The sequence below is a fragment of the Elephas maximus genome, chromosome 7 (genome assembly GCF_024166365.1).
Source record: "Elephas maximus indicus isolate mEleMax1 chromosome 7, mEleMax1 primary haplotype, whole genome shotgun sequence".
Classification (NCBI taxonomy): Eukaryota; Metazoa; Chordata; class Mammalia; order Proboscidea; family Elephantidae; genus Elephas; species Elephas maximus.
The window spans coordinates 24,815,449-24,839,163 of NC_064825.1; the positions used below are offsets into that span (position 1 = coordinate 24,815,449).

At 39.0% G+C, this 23,715-nt stretch overlaps 1 protein-coding gene across 2 annotated transcripts in view; it reads left to right on the forward strand.

Annotated features, from left to right (window-relative positions):
• Positions 1-23,715, forward strand: part of MAML2 (mastermind like transcriptional coactivator 2) — a 397,090-nt gene that overhangs the window by 356,775 nt on the left and 16,600 nt on the right. The window contains exons 3-4 of one of the 2 annotated variants that reach the window (XM_049889484.1): positions 14,109-14,312; positions 23,205-23,316. In XM_049889484.1, coding sequence (XP_049745441.1) covers positions 14,109-14,312; positions 23,205-23,316 — 316 coding nt within the window. The remainder of the gene's footprint in view (positions 1-14,108; positions 14,313-23,204; positions 23,317-23,715) is intronic. The other variant, XM_049889485.1, reaches the window with a different exon arrangement.

Here is a 23,715-nt window from a genome sequence, read left to right on the forward strand (position 1 = left end):
GTTGTTTTTCTAACAGGTGGATAGTTTTTTAACATTTTGCCTTGCTTTATTAAAGTCAGTAGCCTTTAAGATCCATCACATTTTAAAAGCATATGTGTAAAGAAAAAAAAGGAGGGGCAATTTTCTTAACCTCTATCTCTTCATCATTAAAATGGGAATAATAATTAAACAAGAATTGTCATGAGGATTAAATGAGATAATAATCGTAAAGCCCTCAAAACAAGACCTGGCACATAGCTTTCAATAAACAATAACTATCAGTAGAGATTTGACTCTGTCAGTGTGCCTTCTTCTTCCCTTCCAACACATACACTCCTTATCATCATATCGTCATCATCATCAATGTCATCACAATCTTCATCATCACACACCATTAACTCTGTTCCTTTTTAAACCTGCCTTTTTACCATGAGCCACTCTAGGTTGGCACACCCATAAAAACAACACTGGATTTAACAACATTGCCTTTTTCTCCTACTTTGGCTTTCCAGTGGCCTTTGAAAAGAGCTAGCATTTTTTACTTCATGTGCTCCATGTAAGGAAATTCAGTCCCCATTTTCTACTTTGCTCTTCATTCATTCATGTAGTTGCTTATACGACAAACACTGATGCAGAGTGCTTCATCTTGGGGATATTGTGGTAAGCAAGATGCCACAGCCTTCCAAGCATTATGTTTGGAGATGGAGATAAGCGAACAAGCAACCATGATACAGAATGATAAATGCCACCTAATGGGTCAACACGAGGTGTTATGCAAGCACAGAAGAGGAGCACCTAAATCAGCCTTGGGAGATCAGGAAAGAATTCCTCAAGGGAATGACATATGAGCCGAGCCTAGAAAGAATGGAAAAGAGTGTTCCGGGCAGAGAAAACATGAGCATATGCAAAAATTTGTAGAGGAGAATGAGCTCCGTGAGTTTGGAGAAGTGCAGATAGTTTTGTATTACTATAGTATAGAGTGAGGAAAGACTGAGAGATGAGACTGGAGAAAGATGCAGAGGCCAGATCATGGGGGGCCTTATATTAACATCCATGGGAATTAGGACTTAATCCCAAGGGCAATGAGGAGCCATTGACGATTTAAGCTGAGAACTGCAGTATAGAGCATGTATCCAAGGGGAAAATCATTTCATTCCTTTCATAAACACTAACTTTTGTGGTTTGGTGGTGGGGGTGGGTAGAGTTCTCAACCTCAGGTCTATGGATGGTCTGTGAATCTTTAGAGAGTTTGTAGTCCCTGAAACTGTAGGAAAAATTGACAGTTGTATATATATTCAGAAGGATGGGAGAAGAGGTAGAATCCATAGCTCTGTGAAATCCTTAAAAGCCACTATGATTCAAAGAAAAGTTCAAAACCACTGTTCTGGGGCAGAAACTTACAGAGCAGAAGTTTTAGATCTGCCACAAAGAGTCCTTCTAAAGCTGGAGAGTATCTTTTAAGAAAGATTTCTCACTCCTTCCCCTGAATTACCAAACTCTCTCCACTCCACCCTGACCCACTGACGTTTTGTTCCTGGACACTCTCCCACCCAAATGCTGCTTGCTCACTCATGGTACAGTCCTTGGTGCCAACCCATAATAAGTGTCCACTCCAGGGGCTAAGAATAGACGCAGTGTCCTGGTGACTTGAAAATTAGGTAACATCTGAAGGATGAACTCTGCAGTGACCACAAAACTCATTCTAATCATTTGAGCCAAACAGATTGTAAGTATACAGTCAGGGTTTCCCAGTAGGATGGAAGAGAAGTTGCTTCTATGGAATAGAAGGAATGGCAACTGCTCAAAATTCCAAAGAACAAAGAAAAACACTAAACTAAATAAATTCTTCTGTGTTTGCATACTCCACCTTTCAGTTCTTTTGGACAAGCTACAATTCTCTCGAGCAAATAGATTTTTTCTATTTATTTCTCCCTACTATGGTTTCCTGGATTTGTATATGTGTTCCTTCAGTTCAATGTGTGATCTTGTGCAAGTCAATTTTTTAACCTTTCCGGGCAGTTTCTTCATCTGTAAAATGAAGTTGAAGGAAGAGTCTGTTAGTTGCTTTTCAGTTCCTGCCATTTTTTAAATAAATTTTTTAAAAATAATTTTGATTGTGCTTTAAGCGCAAGTTTACAAATCAAGTCAGTCTCTCACACAAAAACCCGTATACACCTTGCTACACACTCCCAATTACTCTCCCCCTAATGAGACAGCCTGCTCTCTCCCTCCACTCTCTCTTTTCGTGTCCTTTTCACCAGCTTCTAACCCCCTCCACCCTCTCATCTCCCCTCCAGGCGGGAGATGCCAACATAGTCTCAAGTGTCCATCTGATCCAAGAAGCTCACTCCTCACCAGCATTCCTCTCCAACCCATTGTCCAGTCCAATCCCTGTCTGAAGAGTTGGTTTCAGGAGTGGTTCCTGTCCGGGGCAACAGAAGGTCTGGAGGCCATGACCACCAGGGTCCTTCCAGTCTCAGTCAGACCATTAAGTCTGGTCTTATGAGAATTTGGGGTCTGCATCCCACTGCTCTCCTGCTCCCTCAGGGGTTCTCTGCTGTGTTCCCTGTCAGGGCAGTCATCGGTTGTAGCTGTGCACCATCTAGTTCTTCTGGTCTCAGGATGATATAGTTGCTGGTTCATGTGGCCCTTTCTGTCTCTTGGGCTCGTAATCACCTTGTGTCCTTGGTGTTCTTCATTCTCCTTTGGTCCAGGTGGGTTGAGACCAATTGATGCATCTTAGATGGCCGCTTGTTAGCATTTAAGACCCCAGATGCCACACTTCAAAGTGGGATGCAGAATGTTTTGTTAATAGATTTTATTATGCCAATTGACTTAGATATCCCCTGAAACCATGGTCCCCAGACCCCTGCCCCTGCTATGCTGGCCTTCAAAGCATTCAGTTTATTCAGGAAACTTCTTTGCTTTTGGTTTAGTCCAGTTGTGCTGACCTCGCCTCTATTGTGTGTTGTCTTTCCCTTCACCTGAAGTAGTTCTTACCTACTATCCAATTAGAGAATACTCCTCTCCCACCTTTCCTCCCTCCCCCCTCTTGTAACCACAAAAGAATGTTTTCTTCTCAGTTTAAACTATTTCTCAAGTTCTTATAATAGTGGTCTTATACAATATTTGCCCTTTTGCAACTGACTGATTTTACTCAGCATAATTAATGCCTTCCAGGTTCCTCCATGTTATGAAATGTTTCACAGATTCCTCACTGTTGTTTATCGATGCATAGTATTCCATTGTGTGAATATACCATATTTTATCCATTCATCCGTTGATGGGTACCTTGGTTGCTTCCATCTTTTTGCTATTGTAAACAGTGCTGCAATAAACATGTGTGTGCATGTATCTGTTCATGTAAAGGCTCTTATTTCTCTAGGATATATTCCAAGGAGTGGAATTGCTGGATCATATGGTAGTTCTATTTCTAACTTTTTTTTTATGTTGAAATTTTATTTTATTATTTTATTTATTTTTTTATAATAATTTTTATTGAGCTTTAAGTGAACGTTTACAAATCAAGTCAGTCTGTCACATGTAAGCTTATTATTTCTAAATTTTTGAGGAAGCACCAAATCGATTTCCAAAGTGGTGACATTCCCACCAGCAGTGTAGAAGTGTTCTAATCTCTCCACTGCCTTGCCAACATTTATTATTTTGTGTTTTTTGTATTAATGCCAGCCTTGTTGGAGTGAGATGAAATCTCATTGTAGTTTTGATCTGCATTTCTCTAATGGCTAATGATTGTGAACATTTCCTCAGGTATCTGTTTCCCACCATTTTTAATGGTGGCTGGTGAAACAGATATTCTCATGATAAATATTTATTATTCCAGTCCTTTCCAAGGATTGCTGGGTACTCTCTAAACCTTTCTTTCCACAAATGGATGCAACAAACAGATGTAACACTGGAAGTGCTTGCTTGTCTATGCCAAGAAATTTGGAAGACAGCTACCTGGCCAGCCGACTGGAAGAGATCCATATTTGTGCCCGTTCCAGAGAAACGTGATCCAACAGAATGTGGAAATTATCAAACAATTTGATTAATATCACATGCAAGTAAAATATTGTGGGAGATAATTCAAAACTGGTTGCAGCTATACATCAACAGGGAACTGCCAGAAATTTAAGCTGGATTCAGAAGAGGACATAGAATGAGGGATATCACTGCTGATGTCAGATGGATCTCGACTGAAAGCAGAGATTGCCAGAAAGATGTCTACGTGTGTTTTATTGACTATGCAAAGGTGTTTGACTGTGTGGGTCATAACAAATTATGGATACCATTGCAAAGAATGGGAATTACAGAACACTTAATTGTGCTCCTGTGGAACCTGTACATAGAACAAAAGGCAGTTGTACAAACAGAACAAGGGGACATTACATGGATTAAAATCAGGAAAGGTATGTGTCAGGCTTATATCCTTTCACCATGCTTATTCAGCCTCTATTAAAAAAAAAAAAAAAACTGAGCAAATAATACCAGAAGCTGGACTATATGAAGAAGAACACGGGATCAGGATTGAAGGAAGACTTATTAACAACCAGCGATATGCAGATAATACAACCTTGCTTGCTGCAAGTGAAGAGGACTTGAAGCACTTACTGATATAGATCAAAGGCTACAACCTTCAGTATGGATTACACGTTAACATAAAGAAAACAACTGGAAGAGTAAGCAACATCATGATAAATGGAGAAAATATTGAAGTTGTGAAGTGTTTCATTTTACTTGGACCCACAATCAACACCCATGGAAGCAGCAGTCAAGAAATCAAATATTTGCCTTGGGCAAATATGCTGCAAAAGACATCTTTAAAGTGTTAAAAAGCAAAGACGTCACCTTAAGGACTAAGGTACGATTGACTCAAGCCATGGTGTTTTTAGTCCCCTCATATGCATTCAAAAGCTGGGCAATGAATAAGGAAGACCGAAGAATCGATACCTTTGAATTATGATGTTGGCAAAGAATATTGAATATACCATGGACTGCCAGAAGAACGAACCAATCTGTCTTGGAAGAAGTACATCCAGAATGCTCCTTAGAAGTGAGAATGGTGAGATTTCATCTCACATACTTAGGACATGTTATCAGGAGAGACCAGTCCCTGGAGAAAGACCTCATGCTTTGTAAAGTAGAAAAGTGGAAGACCTTCAATTACGTGGATTGACACAGTGGCTGTAGCAATGGGCTCAAACATAGCAATAACTGTGAGAATGCCCCAGGACTGAGCACTGTTTTGTTCTGTTGTACGTAGGGTTGCTGTAAGTCAAAACCAACTCAACGGCATTAACAACACCAACAACATTTCTAAGCCATTTTTTCAATTTAAGGTAAAAGAGCGAAGTACCAACATTAGTGGCCCAACACAGCCAAATAAAGAAGTTTTCTGTAAAGGAGTGGATAGTGAATATTTTAGGTTTTGTAGACCATAGCTATTTACCTCTGTTATGGTATGAACACGGCCATAGACAGTACGTAAACAAATGTACATGGCTGTATTCCAGTAGAACTTTTTTTACAAAAACTGGTGAGGGGCTGAGTTTAGCCCGTGGGCCATAGTTTGCTGACCCTTGAAATAGAGGACTGGAAGATCTGGAAACCAGAGGATAGGAATGTTTTTTCCCTTCAGTCTTTCTCTTTCAAAGCTGCTGGATGATTTCCTGATCATTATTTTGTTGTTGTCGTCATCACAGCTGTTGTGGTCATTGTTTTTTTTGGTATCAAACAAGAACTGTTCGATTGTTTTAGCCACCCACAGCCACCTTACTATCCATGCCCCAAATAAGTAACTAGAAATCTTGAAGTAACTGGACCTGCCAGCTTGCAGGGAATCTGAAACAGTTAAGGCAACTTGATTCTCAGGCATAAAGATAAATAAATGGCTTTATCAGCAGATTTTTTAGGAGATGAATAGCCTGGGGGAACAGTTGGGCAGTTAGTTCTTTGAGACAGGCAGAGAAGAGGAAAAGAAGGAAAGAGAGAAGGGGAGAAAAGAAAGATTGATTGAATAGCAAACCAGTTTGTGAGATCTACTGTACGGACTTACCCAGCTGGGTACTTTATCTTGAATTTGTTTTGCAAATTGCAGATGCCTAGCTCTGGAAGCCAAGAAAAAGAAAGGGCAGTCATCCCATGCCAAAATACTCTCATGGATCTCAAGTAACTTACATTACTTCATTTTTGTGGGGAAAAAAATCATTATATATCCCCCTTCCAAAATAAGTTAAGAGAAACAGAGAGCCATTTTACCCAGATGCCCAGAACAAGACAAATATTTGTTAGACTTTTTTTTTTTTCTTAAAGAGAACAATACCTCCTGATAACTTCCTGCTTTGTGAAAGCTACTGTGTCACCGTTCAGCCCACAATACTGCTTTAACAGTAAAACAGACAGGATTTAATGAGCCTTAATATTTTGGCATACTTCAGTAAAACCAAGGATATATTTATTTGCTGGTTTAAAAAAAAAGGTTTAAGGCATCTTTAATTGGACCCCATCCTGCCTTTGCTAAAATCAGTCCTGTTTGACAGAGCCCTTACTTTCCATTAAAATAAAAGAAAGTGATTATCTCAATATTTTTATTAGCTAACATCTTTTTAAAAGATCTTTCACATTTTAACTATGATATCAAAATAAGACCCAATGGCCAGGCTTATACTGAGATTTGCAAAATTTTCTTCATACGTGCTGCTTCTTTAAATATTTATCCCTGAAATTTTAAGGAAGAGGATATTGGTGAATTGGCTTTTAGGACTGGGGTTTGTTTCCAGTTTTCAAATTTGGACACTTTTTCTAAAGGACTTCAAACTGCCTTTGAGAGAAATGCAGTCAGTCAGTAACAGAGAGGACAGATAATTTGTCCTATAAGGAAAAGAACTGTCCATTTAAATGGGTTTGAGTGTTCCCTGAATTTTCTGGCTGGTTTTGTAGACACAGTTTGCAACCTTGTTGTGTTAGTACTTCCCATGGTGATCCATGCACAAGCCATTAAACTAGTGAAGCAGTGAAGTAACAGATACACAGTTCTATGGAATGCATTCTTTTCCCAGTTTTCCATACTTTTAGACAAGCACCCATCTTCCTATAAACGTAAATCAACCTTATACCTGCCACTTACTTGTGAGCATGTTTTGATTGCCTCCAGCTCAAAGATTTGGTCATCATATATTTGATTTACTAAACAGTCTCCTAACATCCTTGAGACCATTCTGGGAGATAAACTGCCCATTAGTTAGTCCAGTTGGAAAAGTTAAAAGTATAGGTAAGGGGCAGGATTTCCAGCAGGCTGCATGGACTTTGATCATAGCCCTGGTATAGCACTACCCACATGCCAGTGTGTGACTGACTCTTCCCTTTGGAGGTGAAAGCCTTGTTAGCAGGAACTGGGTCCAAAGCATCCTGATATCCTGAATGCCTGGCAAAATGCCTGGCATATAGGTTTTGCTTAGTCAATATCTGGGTTTTTGTTTCTTTTTAATGAGTGGATGAAGGGAACCTATCACATGCAAAGATCTGTATTCGGCATTTTCTTCATTCAGCTGTTGTTACAAACAACAGCTTGATATTCCGAAGAGCATTTAGAGTAATATATCAAGAATATTTCTGTTATTTAAGCTGAAACTGAATGATCGTTTTTCAGGGATGTGATAGAAAAGATTAGCAATTTGGTTTTGGACTAGACTATGGAAAGAGATTGGATAGGTAGATGATAGACAAATAGATAGATAGAAACTTAGCAATATGTTTAAGCTAAAGAGTCTATTGTCGGTAGAGTTGAGTCCAAAATTCTTTAACATATAGAAGTTCTATAAAGAATATCCTTGACAAATGGTGATCTAGCCTTCTCTTAAATGACAGACTAGGATGGAGACTTTTAAAAGATATATACATATGAATTTATTCAGAGATCTCTACTACTGATTTCAGGTAATCTTTAAACGTTCTCAGGGAGAAAGACCAGAAATGGGATGACTAAATCCTAGGATTAGTTAAACAGAGCAATGAAAGATTGCTGAGAGGGCCAAAAGCTTTAGGGTAAAAGGATGCTCCAAGTGGGCCTTAGCACAAGCGCAGGACCACTTCTGTATAGCCCTGAGAAATGTTGACTGTAAGATCTCAAACTGTTTTTGATTGGGATGAAATTTTGGAGAAAGGGTTTATCTCGCTTAGATATGCTAATTCTGGAACTAATTAAAAATGTAGCGTTTTTAGGTTCATGAGAGGTCCTTTTGTTTTCTATATCCTTAAGGCCTAGAAGAATGCATGATGAATAGTTGATGCTCAACAAATAATTGCTGAATGAAAGAATAAGAGTGTAGATGATAACTAAAGATTTAGATTGATTATTGGTAGAACTTTAATAAAAAGAATATAGACATGCATTCATTTGTCTAGTAGTCCTGTGCTTCATTGCAACAAGTGCCATACTTAAGCACTGGTTTCCTACTCTATCTCAGTGGCTTAGCTAATATTGTAAAGGAACTTTAAAATCTCAAATGCACACACACATATACTCCATACATGTGAAGTACTATAAGTGAATACATATTAAACATAAATTGATATTAAATCCCAGGAGATAGGATCAGAAACCTATTTTTGTAAGTTAGCATCAAGTACCATAGTTTTATTGATAAAAGCTGGGCCAAAAAAAAAACACACACACACAAAGTGAATTATCATTTAAGTTCATGATTTGAAACAGTCATGTAGCTATTATTTACTGCTAAATCAATCTTTTACTCCAGTTTCTATAGGAAACTGGGTTTTCAGATATATAAAAGACTATATCAGTGGAAATAGCCTAATTTTTTCTGCCTCTCTCTCTCTCTCTCTCTCACACACACACACACACTTTCTTGTACTGTCTGAGGACGTGCCATTTTTACCACGGCCTTCACATGTTCTTGAGGAGAAAGTGAGTGTTGAGGGAGAAACAGATGCTTTCTATTAAGACAAGTCCTACATGGGCTAAGTTTAAGGCAAAGAGTGTGGCTGAATATGGAAATCAAAGCCAATGCATCGGAGCATGTTTTTCTTTCAAAATATTTTATGTACCAATGTTTTGCACAATGTCTTGGCAATGACAGCAAGTCTGTGCAAGGAGGTGTTTTGTGTTTCACAGCTAACATAAGGGCAAAAAAAAGGTGGCAGCAGCCAAATATTACTTAATTGTGAATTGAAAGAATATATATAGTGGTGTATATGGTAAGGCTCGTGGGGTAGAAGCTATGAGGTTTAAACATCTTCTAAAAAAATTCCAAAAGGGAGGCATAGTGACATTTTCTTGGCAGGCAGATCTTTTATGAAACTCGGAGGAGGGTGGTTTTCCAGAATTCTCTGGCAATTATTTTGGTGAAGTTCACCAATTCTGCCAACACTGAGCATTCTTTCCAACTCTTTTTTCTCTTTTTTTCCCTTTCTGAATACTTTTCTTAGTCCCCAGAAAATACAAATGTGCCTAGCACATAGTAGGCAGTAAAATTTGTCAGATGCATTAATGAATGAGTGGATGCTTGGGTGACTAGAATAGGCATCAGGAGGTACGGGTTTTAATTCTAAAACACTCGTAGGTATCTTACCATCTTATGGAAATCATCAGACATTTCTTTTTACTGTCTTAATTTTAGGTGAGTGTGTATGTCGTATAGGTGTATCTTATCTTCCAAGATAAACGGTAAGCCAGTGATCTGCCTACATGGGCCAAGCCCATAATGAAATGAGGGAAATGCGTGGATGATAGGGCATGACTGCAGCCAATTAGGTCCAAGCCATCTTTAAAACACCATGGGGCTAAACATACCACATCTGCAGGCCACTTATACTTACAGCATAAGTTCCTTCATAAAGATAATCATATCTAAAACATCTCTGTAATATACATAATCATACAATAAATAAATTAAAAAAGAAAAATATTAATAACTAAAATTTATCTAGCACCCATTACATTAAGTGCCTGGCACTGTTCTAAATTGCATCCTATCTAGTTTATGTTGTTAATAAATTTCCCTTCATTTTAAAAATGAGGAAACTAAGGTGCAGGGCTTAGTAAATGTCTATTGGTTGCTCTGTTCATAAAGAAGGTCCCTGGTGGTACAAATGGTTTTGCTTATCTACTAACCTATAGGTTGGTAGTTAGAACCCGCCCAATGGCACTGTGGAAGAAAGGCCTGGAGAGCTGCTTCTGTAAAGATTATAGCCAAGAAAACCCCATGGAGTACTATTCTGTAACACATGGGGTCTCCATGAGTTGGAATCAACTCAGTGGCAAAGAATTACTCATAAATAATTGGATGTTTAAAAATAAAAACAGCACATGAATGAACCAAGTATCAGAGCCCTGAGCTAAGCCACTAGCACCGTCAAAGACTCACATTCCAAAAGTCAATTCATTTGAGAATGACACCCTACCCATCTTCTGGCCCCTCCAGGTAGGAGAACAAGGATAATTCCCTGAGTGCATAGGCAGCAAACTGAGACTATTACACTCTGATAGTGTTGACACAGAACAGCTTTCTGCAATCTGCAAGGCCTGCCTCCTTTGCTTCACAACAAACAACAAATTAACATGTTGAAATACCTTTAACAATTATGAGCAGCTATAACATATTAGGAGCCCTGGTGGTACAGTGGTTGAAGCATTCGACTGCTAACTGAAAGGTCAGTGGTTTGAATCTACCAGCTGCTTCTTGGAAACCTATGAGTTGGAATTGACTTGATGGCAATGGGTTTGGTTTTTTTTGGTGATAAAGCATTAAGTGCTTACAATGTCCTTGTCATTGGATTATCTCCTGTAATTCTCCCAGGGACCCTAAGAAGTCGATACCAATATTACTCCATTTTACAGATAAGGAAGTTGAGGTTTATGGAAGTGAATTAATTTCTCCCAGGTCACACAGCTAGTAAGTGCCAGAACTGGGATATGAACTAAGGTAGGCCTGTCTCCAGAGCTCATGCTCTTGTCCACTGCATGGCCATGCAAAGAAGACTGAAAAGAAAAGTACAGTACATTTTTTAACCTGTTTGTCAGACTTTTTTAAAAATACAAAATCCTTTTTTCAAAAAAAAGTCTTGTACAAAACTCTAAAACGTATGTCATAGGAAAGAACAGGCATGTTTCCATTCTAGTTCGAGTGGAGAGTGGAGGGCCAACCACTGCCTCTCACCTTGAACTTCTCCAACATCACTTCTGATTGTCTTGACACTTCTCTGACTCCCCTGTCTCCCAGTCACAGATTCTGCTTCCCATCCATAGCCCTGGTGGACCCAAAGGCTCAACCTTCAATCTTCCATGTATTTCCTTCTCCATTTACCATCCAAGAGTGCTCAGCTCACAAATCTTCCTCCATTACTATTCTGCTACTGATTGTCAAGTACTTGTCTCCAGGTCCATACTCCTAGTGGCTTATCGGACATGTCAGATGAAATTTCTTCAAGGAGCATGGTTGATTTAAGTTGAGAAAATAGACTGGGCATAGGGGTACAGATGTGTTAGGGGGTGGTTCCTTTAACCTGCTCAGAGCATGTACTTCAGAGATTACTCTTTTTAATTAACTGGTGAGGAAGACTTCCTGCCCTGTCCGTACTCCCCTAACCTTGCCCCCAACACACTCTCTTCCACCTGCCTGACCTGAGGGGTGTGCTCAATAAACATCTCCTGCATGAACAGATGGATTGGCACAGGTTTTAAAGAAAACCTGTCTCCTCAAGTCTTCCTGCTACAGCTGAGAAGCAGTAAAATGTAGTGATTGAGAACTAGGGTTCTGAGGTCAAACAGACCTGGATTCAAGTTCTGCATCCACTACTTATAGCTAAGTGACCTCTCTGAGCTCATATTTCTCATCTGCGAATTTGGGATGATCATACCAGTTCTTGCTCATTATTTTTTGGGCATATTAAATGAGATAAATCATGTAAAGCACTAAGCACAGTGACTGGACTGAAATACACTCTCAGTGGATGATAATTTTTAGGATTATTTTATATCCCTCTGCTTTCCAGCTTGTAAATTCTGCAGCCTAAGGGATTACTAAAGAAAGGCCAAGATCCTACCACCTCGGGCTTGGGCTGCCTATTCATTTGTTTTGTTTTGCTTTTCACAGCTCTGCAGATAACTAAAGAAAAGGAAGGGGATAAAATGTAAGACAAGTAATGGAATGCCTATTATTCCTCAAAGGAGCCCTGGTGGTGCAGTGGTTAAGTGCAGTAGTTAAGTGCTGAGATGCTAACTAAAAGGTCGGTGGTTTGAACCCCACCAGCTGCTCCACAGGAGAAATGTGGCAGTCTGCTTCTGTGAAGATTACATCCTTGGAAACTGTGTGGAGCAGTTCTGCTCTATACTTTAGGGTCACTATGAGTCGGAATCCCCTCAACAGCAGTGGATACTACTGCTTAGGCATCATAGGAGGAGGTTTGCCTTTTTATTTCTTGTAATCTCACACAGCCCAGTGGGGAATGACAGCTGGATTTTATTGCTCCCATATATCCAGTGTTTCTTAAGGTGCATTCCCTTGATCAATGAGCAGCAGAATCCCTTGGGCAGGTACCCCCACCCACAGCCTCAGAATCTCTGGGGCAGGACCAGAGCATCTGCATCATACCCTGCTCCCCAGATAATTGTCATCAAAGTGTGACGATCTTTGACTTAGTGCTTATATCACATAGTCTAAAATTCGATTCAATATTTTCTTCTATCTTTACATATAAACACTTTCTCCCTTAACTAGATGATAAATTCTTCAGAGTGAGAAACATATTTTCTAGTCTTCTTATAACCTCAATAGTGTCTAGTTCAATCCTAGGCACATCATGGAAATAAGGAGATTTATTGACTGGGTTTAGCTTTCTGCCCTGCAGAATCCTGATCTGTCAATGCCTAAAGATTGGTAAAGGCTTGGGATTAGAATGAGAATTCATCAATACCCGATAATTATTCAATGTACAATGTGAGTTTTAATCAGCAGTTCCTCATTGTCAGTTGATTGATTGCTGCTTTACTGGTTAATGAACTGAGATCCCTGTCTTACTGACTGGGGACCAAATTAACAAGTCCCTAAAAAGTGGAGTTCCTTCCAAGTTTCAGAGTGTTTGTAAAACAGAAATTCCAGCCTTCATGTCACAGAAAGTTGGACAAGACCCCTTCTGTCCAAAATTCAACTTTTAAGTACATGAAATGAAACAGGATTTTTATGTTAAGCTCAGCAATGATACGTGCTAATTTTAGGGAAAAGGACAGATTCATTATTCCATAATGTGTTTCTTCCCGAGCAGTGAGAGGTTTGCTGTATGTTTTTATGGTAGTTTTTTGTTTGTTTGTTTTTTCCTGAGGTCACATAATCGCTTCCTGAAATATGGAGGTTACCTTAGGTGGATTATTCAATAAGCAAGGTAAGCATGGGCTGACTTGCACTTACTTCCTAATCTGTAGTGAACAATTTCCCATGGGTTTGTGAAAATGCTCACTACAGATTAGGAAGTAAGCACAGGTCAGCCCGTGCTTACCTTGCTCACTGTATAATCCATCCCTGTCGGGACTGTAAATTTGAAAGAGGTTGTGATTTTGTAGGAAGGTACTATGGGGTTGGGAGAGAGACAGATGCCAGCCATACCTAGAAGCAGATTCTTTGATGTGGTGAAAAGTGTGAAGTTGTTCACCACAGATGATCTGGTAAGCAAGGTAAGCACCATTCTTACCTTGCCTATTGGATAATCTGCCCTGGGAGTTTCCATCATCAGCATCTTATGGGAGCTTTTCCAATGCCCTAATGTCATTAACGGAAACTCTGGTGGGTAGTGGTTAAGAGCTAAGACTGCTAACCAAAAGGTCAGCAGTTCAAATCCACCAGGCACTCCTTGGAAACCCTATGGGACTATTCTGTCCTGTAGGGTTGCTAGGAGTTGAAATCGGGTTTTTAATGTCATTAACATGGCTGCTTTGGATGCTGTAATTTGCAGTTATTTCTTCTACATTTAAAAAGCAGTTCCCTGAGCTCCACCTTGTTAACCATGTTTGATCTTTAATAAGATGAAAAATGTTTGGAATCCAGTCTTATGATCTTTTTGCTGCATTTTTCTTCTTTTAATTCACAGTAGCTTTTCTCCCCCGTTCTCTTCTTTAGGATCAGCACTCTGTGGTAGGCCAGAACACAGGCCCCAGTCCAGGTCCCAACTCCTGCTCAAATCCAAACACTGGAAGTGGTTACATGAACTCCCAGCAATCACTGTTGAATCAGCAATTGATGGGAAAGAAACAGACTCTCCAGAGACAGATCATGGAGCAGAAACAGCAACTTCTTCTCCAGCAGCAGATGCTGGTTGATGCGGTAAAACTTTCTCCTGACATCCACTGCACATACCTGTTGGCCTAACACAGGGACTTCATTCTTTTCGATTTATATTTACTGCCCTTTCCCTGTGCCTACTTATGTGGCAGCAATAAGGGTGTCCCAGTTGTAAGAGAAGCTAATGCCATACATGTAAAGAGCTGCAGAAAAAAAAACTTGATTTACCGGCTGATGAATGGTTGGAATGTGCAGCACCTCAGCTAACTAGCCCTGCCCAGCCCAAGAATGCCTAGAACCACCAACACCATGGGAATATGAATCAGGCAAAAGAGACCAGTATTGTTCATCAGCCCTGAAGGGCAGAAACAGTGGACAGAAGGTTAATCAACTCAAATCCAAATTGACTTTAGAGATAAAAGAGCTTTAAAGACAGTTTTGACAGCCAACGTAGAATTTCAAACTAAGATTTGGCTTCCAAAGTAAAGCATCTTAGAATGGAGGATTTTTTTTTTTTTTAAAGCAATTTGAAAATATATTCCCCATTTTCACATTTAAGCAGCCTTGAAGAAAAACAAGGTGATAGTCCCCACACACTACCCAAGCATGAGCCCTGCTTCAGTATTTATCTGCTTACCCTCTGTCATTCTCAGACACACTCATACAGTAAAGAACTGATCCAAATCCACAGCCTCATCTCCAATAACTTTATTCTTTCCCTTTTTGTTATCTGGCCAAAGGAAAAAAGAAAGGGACAAAGTTAACCGTCTCAGTTTAATAAGGTCAAGGTGCACAGAAGAGAGGAAAACGTAATCAGATAACATTATATTCAAGGAGCTTTATAGTCAAAGAATCAGACATACAGTGGTGATAAGTGCTATAATTCACTTAATAAATATATATTAATTTACAATGGGGATGCAGCCATGAACAAGAACGAAAGTAAAGAAAGACTTTACTCCTGAGGAGCTTAGAGGCCACTGAGGATATCAAACGAATGTTGCTGTTGTTTGTTGGTTGCCATCAAGTCAATTCCAACTCATGGCAACCCCATGTGTGCAGAAACAGACTGGCAAACCTGTCTTCCAAGGCATCTCTGGGTGGGTTCAAACTGCCACCCTTTCAGCTAGTAGTTGAGCTCGTAACTGTTTGTACCACCCAGGGACTCCTGTTAAATAGACAATTGTAGTGCCTGCAGTTGAATACTATGGTGCTGGAACTACTATGTATACATAGAGCACTTAAGAAAAGCAACTTACCCAGTCTGGGGAGTGGGAGAAACAGTGGGAGCAGAGGGAGGTTGTGAGAAATGGTTTCAGACGGAAGTTATGTCTATCGAAGATCTCAAGGTGAAGTGGGAGGTGAGGGAAAAGGTGGGGGATTGTTCCAGCCAGAAAACCCAACATATTTAAAGACTCAAAGCCTATAAAGGATATTACATTTGTCAAGGCATAGAATGTGCCGAGGAATGAGGAATTGATGGGCAAGAAGGCCAGGAATGAGAGGCCAGAAGATAGGGCTTGATAAACTAGCGTTAAAAAACCAAAACCAAAGCTGTTGCCATCGAGTCGATTCTGACTCATAGCGACCCTATTTACGTTGTCTGAAAAACAATGGGGAGAATGTTAAGGATTTTAAACAAGGAATACTAGGTTCAGGTTTGCATTATAATGAAGGTATAAACAGAGCAATGGAGGGGAAGATTAAATGCAGCCTAGAGAGATTGAGGATAGTCTCCCAGAAGAAGTAAAATTTGACTTTGACTTCGAAGGGCTGTAGGATTCTGATGGGTAGAGTAGGTGAGTCTACCATTCCAAGTGGAGAGTGGACCAGAAGCAAAAAGGTACAGTCTGGATGTATGTGTTGGTTAGTTTAAGACAGTATTATGAAATATTTAATGCATCAAGTATAAATAATAATATAGCAATTATGTATGTTTTTTAAGGAATGATGATTGAAATAAGTTTGGAATCCAGAGCATGTGAGAAGGAATAGTGAGATATAAGTTTATTTGATCTTGAATAAGGAATGGTGAGAAGCAAATTTACAGATGACCTTAAGTACACCTTGAAGTATAAGATGTAGGGGAGCCACTGACTGGGATGCCAAGTGACACAATGGGTTTTTTCCTACAAATCATCATTTTAAAAATTCCAGTCCTTTACCCTCCACCATTTTTTGAGCCTTATAAATCAAATGGCTTAGAAAGAAGGATAGCAGAAGAAAAAAACACACAATCTAAGAATGACTTGCTGGATACACTTTCATTACTCCCATCAATATTACTACTTTGATAACATGCAGAGGTTGAGTTTCTGTACTTTCAGCTATGAAATTAAAAGGCAAGAGATGGTAGCAGACACATCCCATGAGTGTCCTGGCCTGGCATTGGCCTCACTTCTACTGAGCTCCAGCTGAGTCACCACTGGGACAGGTCCAAAGGGCAGTGGCATAGGCTGTAGAGATGAATAAGGATGAGGCTGCCGTTTTAGTGACTTTTATAAACCTTTCATATTTCTCTTCGTTTGAACACCATTGAGGGTACCTGTACTTTTTAGCATATCTGGGAAGAAACAGTCTTTGATACCACTTTAAATTAGCATATGCTTTGTAGTCATTTGCAGTCAGTTGGCAAGGCCAGATAGAGGCTAAGTTGAGACATTTTCTCATGAAAATGTGTTGTCCTTGCTTTCTGTTATTCTCCCACCAATAAAAGGCACAGGGGAAAGATGAGTAGTACTTAATTATAATAGGCATCATAATTACCAACATGCATTGTGCACCTACTATGTGCCAGGCACCATGCTGAGTTTTTACGGGAAAAAAGTATTAATCTTTATAATAGGACTATAAGGGAGGTCCTAAACTATCCACATAAAACAGGGCAGATGTGTAGCATAGTAGAGTATTTCTCCATTAGGTTTCCAGGTCCAAAAGATTGGGTTATCATGAGACATTAATTGATAAATTAAATTTCATGTTGCAGAGAAGTAATCGCAGAAATGGTCTGTGAGTTTACACTTGGGTAGAATGGGAATATTATTCTCTTGCAAAATGTAGCTATCTCTATTCAGTATTGGATGGACTCTTCAGGACCAAGTGACAACATGGCAGTTCTATGTTATGTCCATATGCAAGGTCATTAAATTTAGTAACTGTGAACAAGTAGTCTAAGAAACTCAAGTTTCCAGAAATGTATATGTTAACTCTTTGAACAATCTAACTTAGCCCTCGAGAGAAGAAAATCATATAAACAATTAGATTGACTATACACAAAAATAAGTGCAGGTTTGAAATCTTGTCTAAGATAGGAAACCAAGGACTTAATTATCTCATACACACACACACACGAATCCTGTTTTCTTCAATATAAACAACAGAAATACCTAATTACATAAGAAAGAATAATAGATAGATGCTTTTGGACAAGAGGATTTCAGAAAGTCCTATACTTGGCATGAAAATCAGAACTGTCAGGCCTGCACAACAGTTTATAACAGGAACGGTTGACCATCACCGCATTTGGCTTAGTGGAACATCTCAAGCTGTTTCTTAAACATTTAGGGTTTGGGTAGAACCAAAAAAAGAGTTTTGCCAACCACTTTTTCCCTTAATTTGTGAACCCATGTTTAAAAGAAATGTAATCCATATGTTTCTGATTCACTTAGCTCATCAAAATTGTGTTTTATATGAATTATTTGATGTCCAAAATACTCTGTGAGTCTTTCAAGGGTTTTTTTTTTTTTTTCCCCTTAGAAACAAGTATTTGAATTTAGTTTGTTGTTGTTTTAAGGTCTTTTTTCCCCTTTCTAGTAGACTAATTCCACTCAGAATGTTTGGAATTTGGTGGGAAAATGAGAAATATGTGGTTTAAATGGGTTCTAAGTTAGGCAGCCCACATGTGGCTTCCATCTAGTTTACTCATTTACACATTGCAAAGTTTTGTTTTCTATTTATTGATCTTCTTATAGTTATATTGTTCTCTGTCCACCTGTGCCAATTATTTTAATCTTTGAAAATGGAAATTACTTTGGGGTACATACAACATTGCAGCGAAGCAATTCTAAAAACTGCCTGATCCATACTGAGAAAGGAAGTAAAAGCAGCTTCTGATGTCCAGAACTGATCAGATACTCACAGCCAGGCCATTTTGTTTTGTGTTGGACACACACACACACACACACACACACACATACACACACACACACACACACCCCTTATAGAATACCAGTCTCAAGCAGGGCTACTCTGAGACTAGGATAAAATGAAATAAAATAAAATAAGGCCACTTCATAATTTTGTCTAAGAACAGATACAAACAAGGTCCCTGTACAAGCTACAAAAAAGTACCAAACATTCCACCTCTCTAAATGAGCAACTGCTACTTCATTACTCAGTCCAGAGTTGACTTCACTTTCTGACAGTTTCCAAACTAGAACAAACCCCCACTTAGAGCCTCCCCAAATCACCCATCCAAAGTCCAAATGCTGTAATAGGTTCTTTCTAACACCGTCCTAATGAGACACCCATGGTCTCCCATGATGTGTGTTCTCCTTCACTGCAATGAGTAATGACTTCAGCAAGGGTGTTCTTGGTGGTCCTTAGCTGAGAGCATTGACAATATTTTTTAAAAACATCCCTTACTTCCTCTCTTAGTTCCCAAACTTACCCTTTCTGAAGATCTAAAGGCGGCTTCCTCAAAAAGGAAGAAAAAAAGGGAGCCTGGGAAATCTTTATGTTTTAAGAATGGGGCACTGAGAAGTTGAGTAGCAAGGGACACTTGGATTGTGTGGCAGGACAGAGCCTGAGTTTGTGACTTTGACAGCTGGGAGATTTGGTCTCTTTTCTACCACTGTGTGATCCTGGGCAAGTTACTTAACCCAACTCAGCTTCCATTTCCTCATCTTCTAAGTAGGAATAATAATATCTACCTTTGAGGGTTAGTTATGAAGGAAAAAAAATGAGGTAGTATGCGTATAGTTTCCAGGTCAATGCCTCATGGGTTATCTCCTAATACCTCCACCCATGTAGGATTGCCAGATTTAGCAAATAAAAATACCGGATTCCCAAGTGTCCTGTATTTTACCTGATAATCCTAATCCTATGCCTTCCACGCTCCTTGAAACCACAATTACATATAAGTACCAAAGTCCTGGGTGGTGGGAATAGTTAAGCACTTGGCTGCTATCCTAGGCTGTGGTTGGAGTCTAAACACAGGCACCCTAAAAGACAGACCTGGTGATCTACTTCTGAAAACCACTCATTGAAAACCCTGTGGAGCACAGTTCTGCTCTGATACACATGGGGTTGCCATGAGTCAGAGTCGACACTGTGGCAACTGGTTTTTACCAAAGCACATAAGGTGAACTATAATGTAAAACTAGAAACACTGTCTCAAAAATCAGCAACAAGGCAAGAAAGAAAGAAAGAAAGGGCATCCAAATTGTTGAGGAAGAACTAAAACTCTCTCTGTTTGCATATGACATGATCCTATACATAGAAAATCCCAGAGACTCCACAAAAAAGTTACTGCAACTCATAGAAGGTTTCGGCAATATGGCAGGGTACAAGATCAACATACAAAATTTAGCTGGATTACTCTACACTAACGAGTAACAAAGAGAGCTCCAAATAAGGAATTCAGGAAAACAATACCATTTATAATAGCCCCCAAATAAAAGATTTATACAAAGAAAACTACAAAACACTACTGCAAGAAACCAAAAGAGACTTACATAAATGGAAAATCATAGCATGCTCATGAATAGGACAACTTAACATTGTGAAAATGTCAATACTACCCAAACCGATCTATAGATACAATGCAATCTTGATCTAAATTCCAATAACATTGTTTAATGAAATGAGAAAAACTAATCTTCAACTTTGTATGGAAAGGAAAAAGGCCCCAGATAGCTAAAGCATTATTGAAGAGGAACAAAGAAGGCCTTACACTTTCCCATCTCAGAATCTACTATATAGCCATAGTAGTCGAAACAGCCTGGTACCAGTACAACGACAGACACATAGAACAATGGAACAGAATTGAGAACCCAGAAGTAAATCCAACCAGCTATGGACAGCTGATCTTTGACAAAGGGTGAAAATCTATTAAACAGGGAAGAGATAGTCTTTTTAACAAATGGTGCTGGCAAAACTGGATATCTATTTGCAGAAAAATGAAGCAGGATCCATACATCACATCGTACATAAAAACTAACTCAAAATGGATCAAAGACCTAAATGTTAAACCTAAAACTATAAGGTTCATGGAAAAAAAACAAATAGGGACAAAGCTAGAGACCCTAATTTATGGTATAAAGAGGCTATCAAACATAACTAATAATTAATGGACAGCAGAAGATAAACTAGATAACTGGGACCTCCTAAAAATTAAATATTTACGCTCATCAGAAGACTTCAAGGAAAGAGTGAAAAAGAACCTACAGACTTGGAAAAAAAAAATTGGCAATGACATTATCTGACACAGGTCTAATCTCTGAAATTTGTAAAAGACTTCATCACCTCAACAACAATAAGACAAACAACCCAATTAAGAAAATGGGAAAGGACATGAACAGACACTTGACCAAAGAAGACATTCAGAAGGATAACAAACACATGAAGAGATGCTTGTGATCATTAAGCCATTAAAAAAAAACCCGCTGCCATCGAATTAGATAGGTGCAAATCAAAACTATGGTGAGATACCATCTCACCCAGGTAATCATGACACTCATCAAAAAAACAGAGAACAATAAATGCTGGAGAGGTTATGGGGAGATGGGAACTCTTATACACTGCTGGCGGGATTGTAAAATGGTACAACCGTGGTGAAAATGGTATGGGGCTTCATTAAAAAGCTAGAAATAGAAATGTCATATGATCCAGCAATCCCACTCCTAGGAATATATCCTAGAGAAATAAGAGCTGTGACATGAATAGACGTATACACACCTATGTTCACTGTGGCATTATTCACAGTAGCAAAGAGATGGAAACTACCTAAGTGTCCATCAACAAATGAATGGATAAACAAATTATAGTACATAAATACAATGGAATACTATGCAATGATAAAGAATAATGATGAGTCCGCGAAACATCTCACAACATGAATGAATCTGGAGGACATTATGCTGAGTGAAATAAGTCAATCACAAAAGGACAAATACTGTATGAGGCCACTGTTATGAAAAGTTAAGAACACATTTACACACAAAAAGAAACATTCTTTGATGGTTACCAGGGATAGAGGGGGATGGAGGGAGGGAGAATCACTAACTAAATAGTAAAGACATGTGTTAATTCTGGTGTAGGAAAAAGTAATACACAACATGGGGGAAGTCAGCACAAAGTGACCAAGGCAAAGGAAGACACTGAGAAGTACGAAAGAATAAAGGACTACTATGATAAATACTATAACATATACAATCCTGCAACAACAGTAATAAAAAACAATAATTTGTGAGTAGGAACATAGATCAAAATGTATGCTAAATAGACACAGGGGGTAGTATGGGAGTATACCTGTGTGCATATATATGTATAAAATCAAACGTGTTGCCGTTGAGTGGATTCTGACTCACAGCAACCCTGTAGGACAGAGTAGAACTGTCTCACAGGGTTTCCAAGGTGCAGCTGGTGGATTTGAGCCGCGGACCTTTTGGTTAGCAGCTGAGCTTTTAACCACTGCACCACCAGGGCTCTCTACATATGTATACTTATGGATATTTCTACATACATACATTTTGTGTGGGCTGCATTTATATTCATCTACATAACAGAGCACATAGGCGACACAGTTATGGAAACTTCTTAGACATAACCAAACACCTAGCAGGACTGAGTTACTGGGCTTGAGGGCTAAGGACCATAGTGTCAGGGGACATATAGGTCAATTGGCATAACATAGTTCATAAGATAATGTTCTACATCTTAGACTGGTGAGTAGTGTTTGGGGTCTTAAAAGCTTGTGAGTGGCCATCTAAGGTACAATTATTGGTCTCTTCCCTTGTAGAGCAAAGGAGAGTGAAGAAAATCAAAGATTCAAGGAAGCAATTAGTCCATAGGACTAATGGCCCACATGAACCACAGCATCCTCTAGCCTGAGACCAAAAGAACTAGATGGTACCCAGCTACTACTATCGACCTCTCTGACCAGGAGGAACACAATAGAAGGTCCTGGTTAAAAAAAAAAGAAAAGGGAGAAAAATATAGAACAAATATCAAATTCATAAAAAAGATGAGTCTCGCCGGTCTGATAGAAACTGGAGGAACCCCCAAGACTATTGTAGTAAGACACCCTTCCAGCTTGGAACTAAAGCCACTCCCAGAGGTCATCTTTCAGTCAAATAACAGACTGGCCTATAAAATTTACAATAACACCTGAGAACTGTCAACTATATGAGACACAAGGGCAACATTTGCCCGAAAGCAAAGATGAGAAGGCCAAGGAGCAGAAGGAAAATGGGACAAATGGAAACAGGGAACCCAGGGTGGAAATGGGGAGACTGCTGACATATTGCAGGGATTGCAACCAATGTCATGGAAAAATTTGTGTATGAGTTATTAAATAGGAAACTAATTTGCTGTGTTAACTTTCACCCAAAACACAATAAAATATTCCCAAAAAATCACAGAAATCTAGTTCTCGTTAAAACTGTAATTGCAAAAAAAAAAGGAAATGAGACTAGTTACTAGAACCAAAAGACATGTTGAATGTTAAGGAGAAGTAGAAATTACACTTCCACGTAGGAAGTTTATTGAAATTGAAAAAATTTGTCTCTCAATTAAGACTGCTAAATAAGGTCCATGATTTGCAAACCATGATTGTTCTTATATTCTTACTTTTTTTGAGTAACAGTCCATAAATTTTTACAAGTGCGAATGTAACAATCTACAATTTATTATATTTTCATTTCTGTTTTCAAGGAGAAGATTGCTCCACAAGATCAGATAAACAGACATTTGACAAGGCCACCTCCGGATTATAAAGACCAAAGAAGAAATGTGGGCAATATGCAGCCAACTGCTCAGTATTCTGGTAAGTGTTCTTAAAAATTAAAATCATAACTGTGAAAATAAGAAAACTGTTCAATTTTAATATTTCCTCCTTTCCCTGTCTCATATTGATTTTAACATCTTTCTCAGAATCCTTCACTAACTGCCGTTTTACTTGCAGATAAAGACCAGGCTTGAATACTTTCTAGTCCTTCTATTAGTTCACCTTACTTATTCTTGCCCTATATTCATATGTTTCACTCCTCTCTGACTCACCTATGAGAATTCAAAAAAGCTAAATCACTTGTAACTGCTAGGTCCAGCCGTAGGGTCACCATGAGTCAGAATCAACTCGACAGCCACGGGTATAGGTCCAGCCATTCTTCTCCCAACAACATATTTTGGCTCCAGTAATATAAGATAAGCAAACATTGGCCCCTCT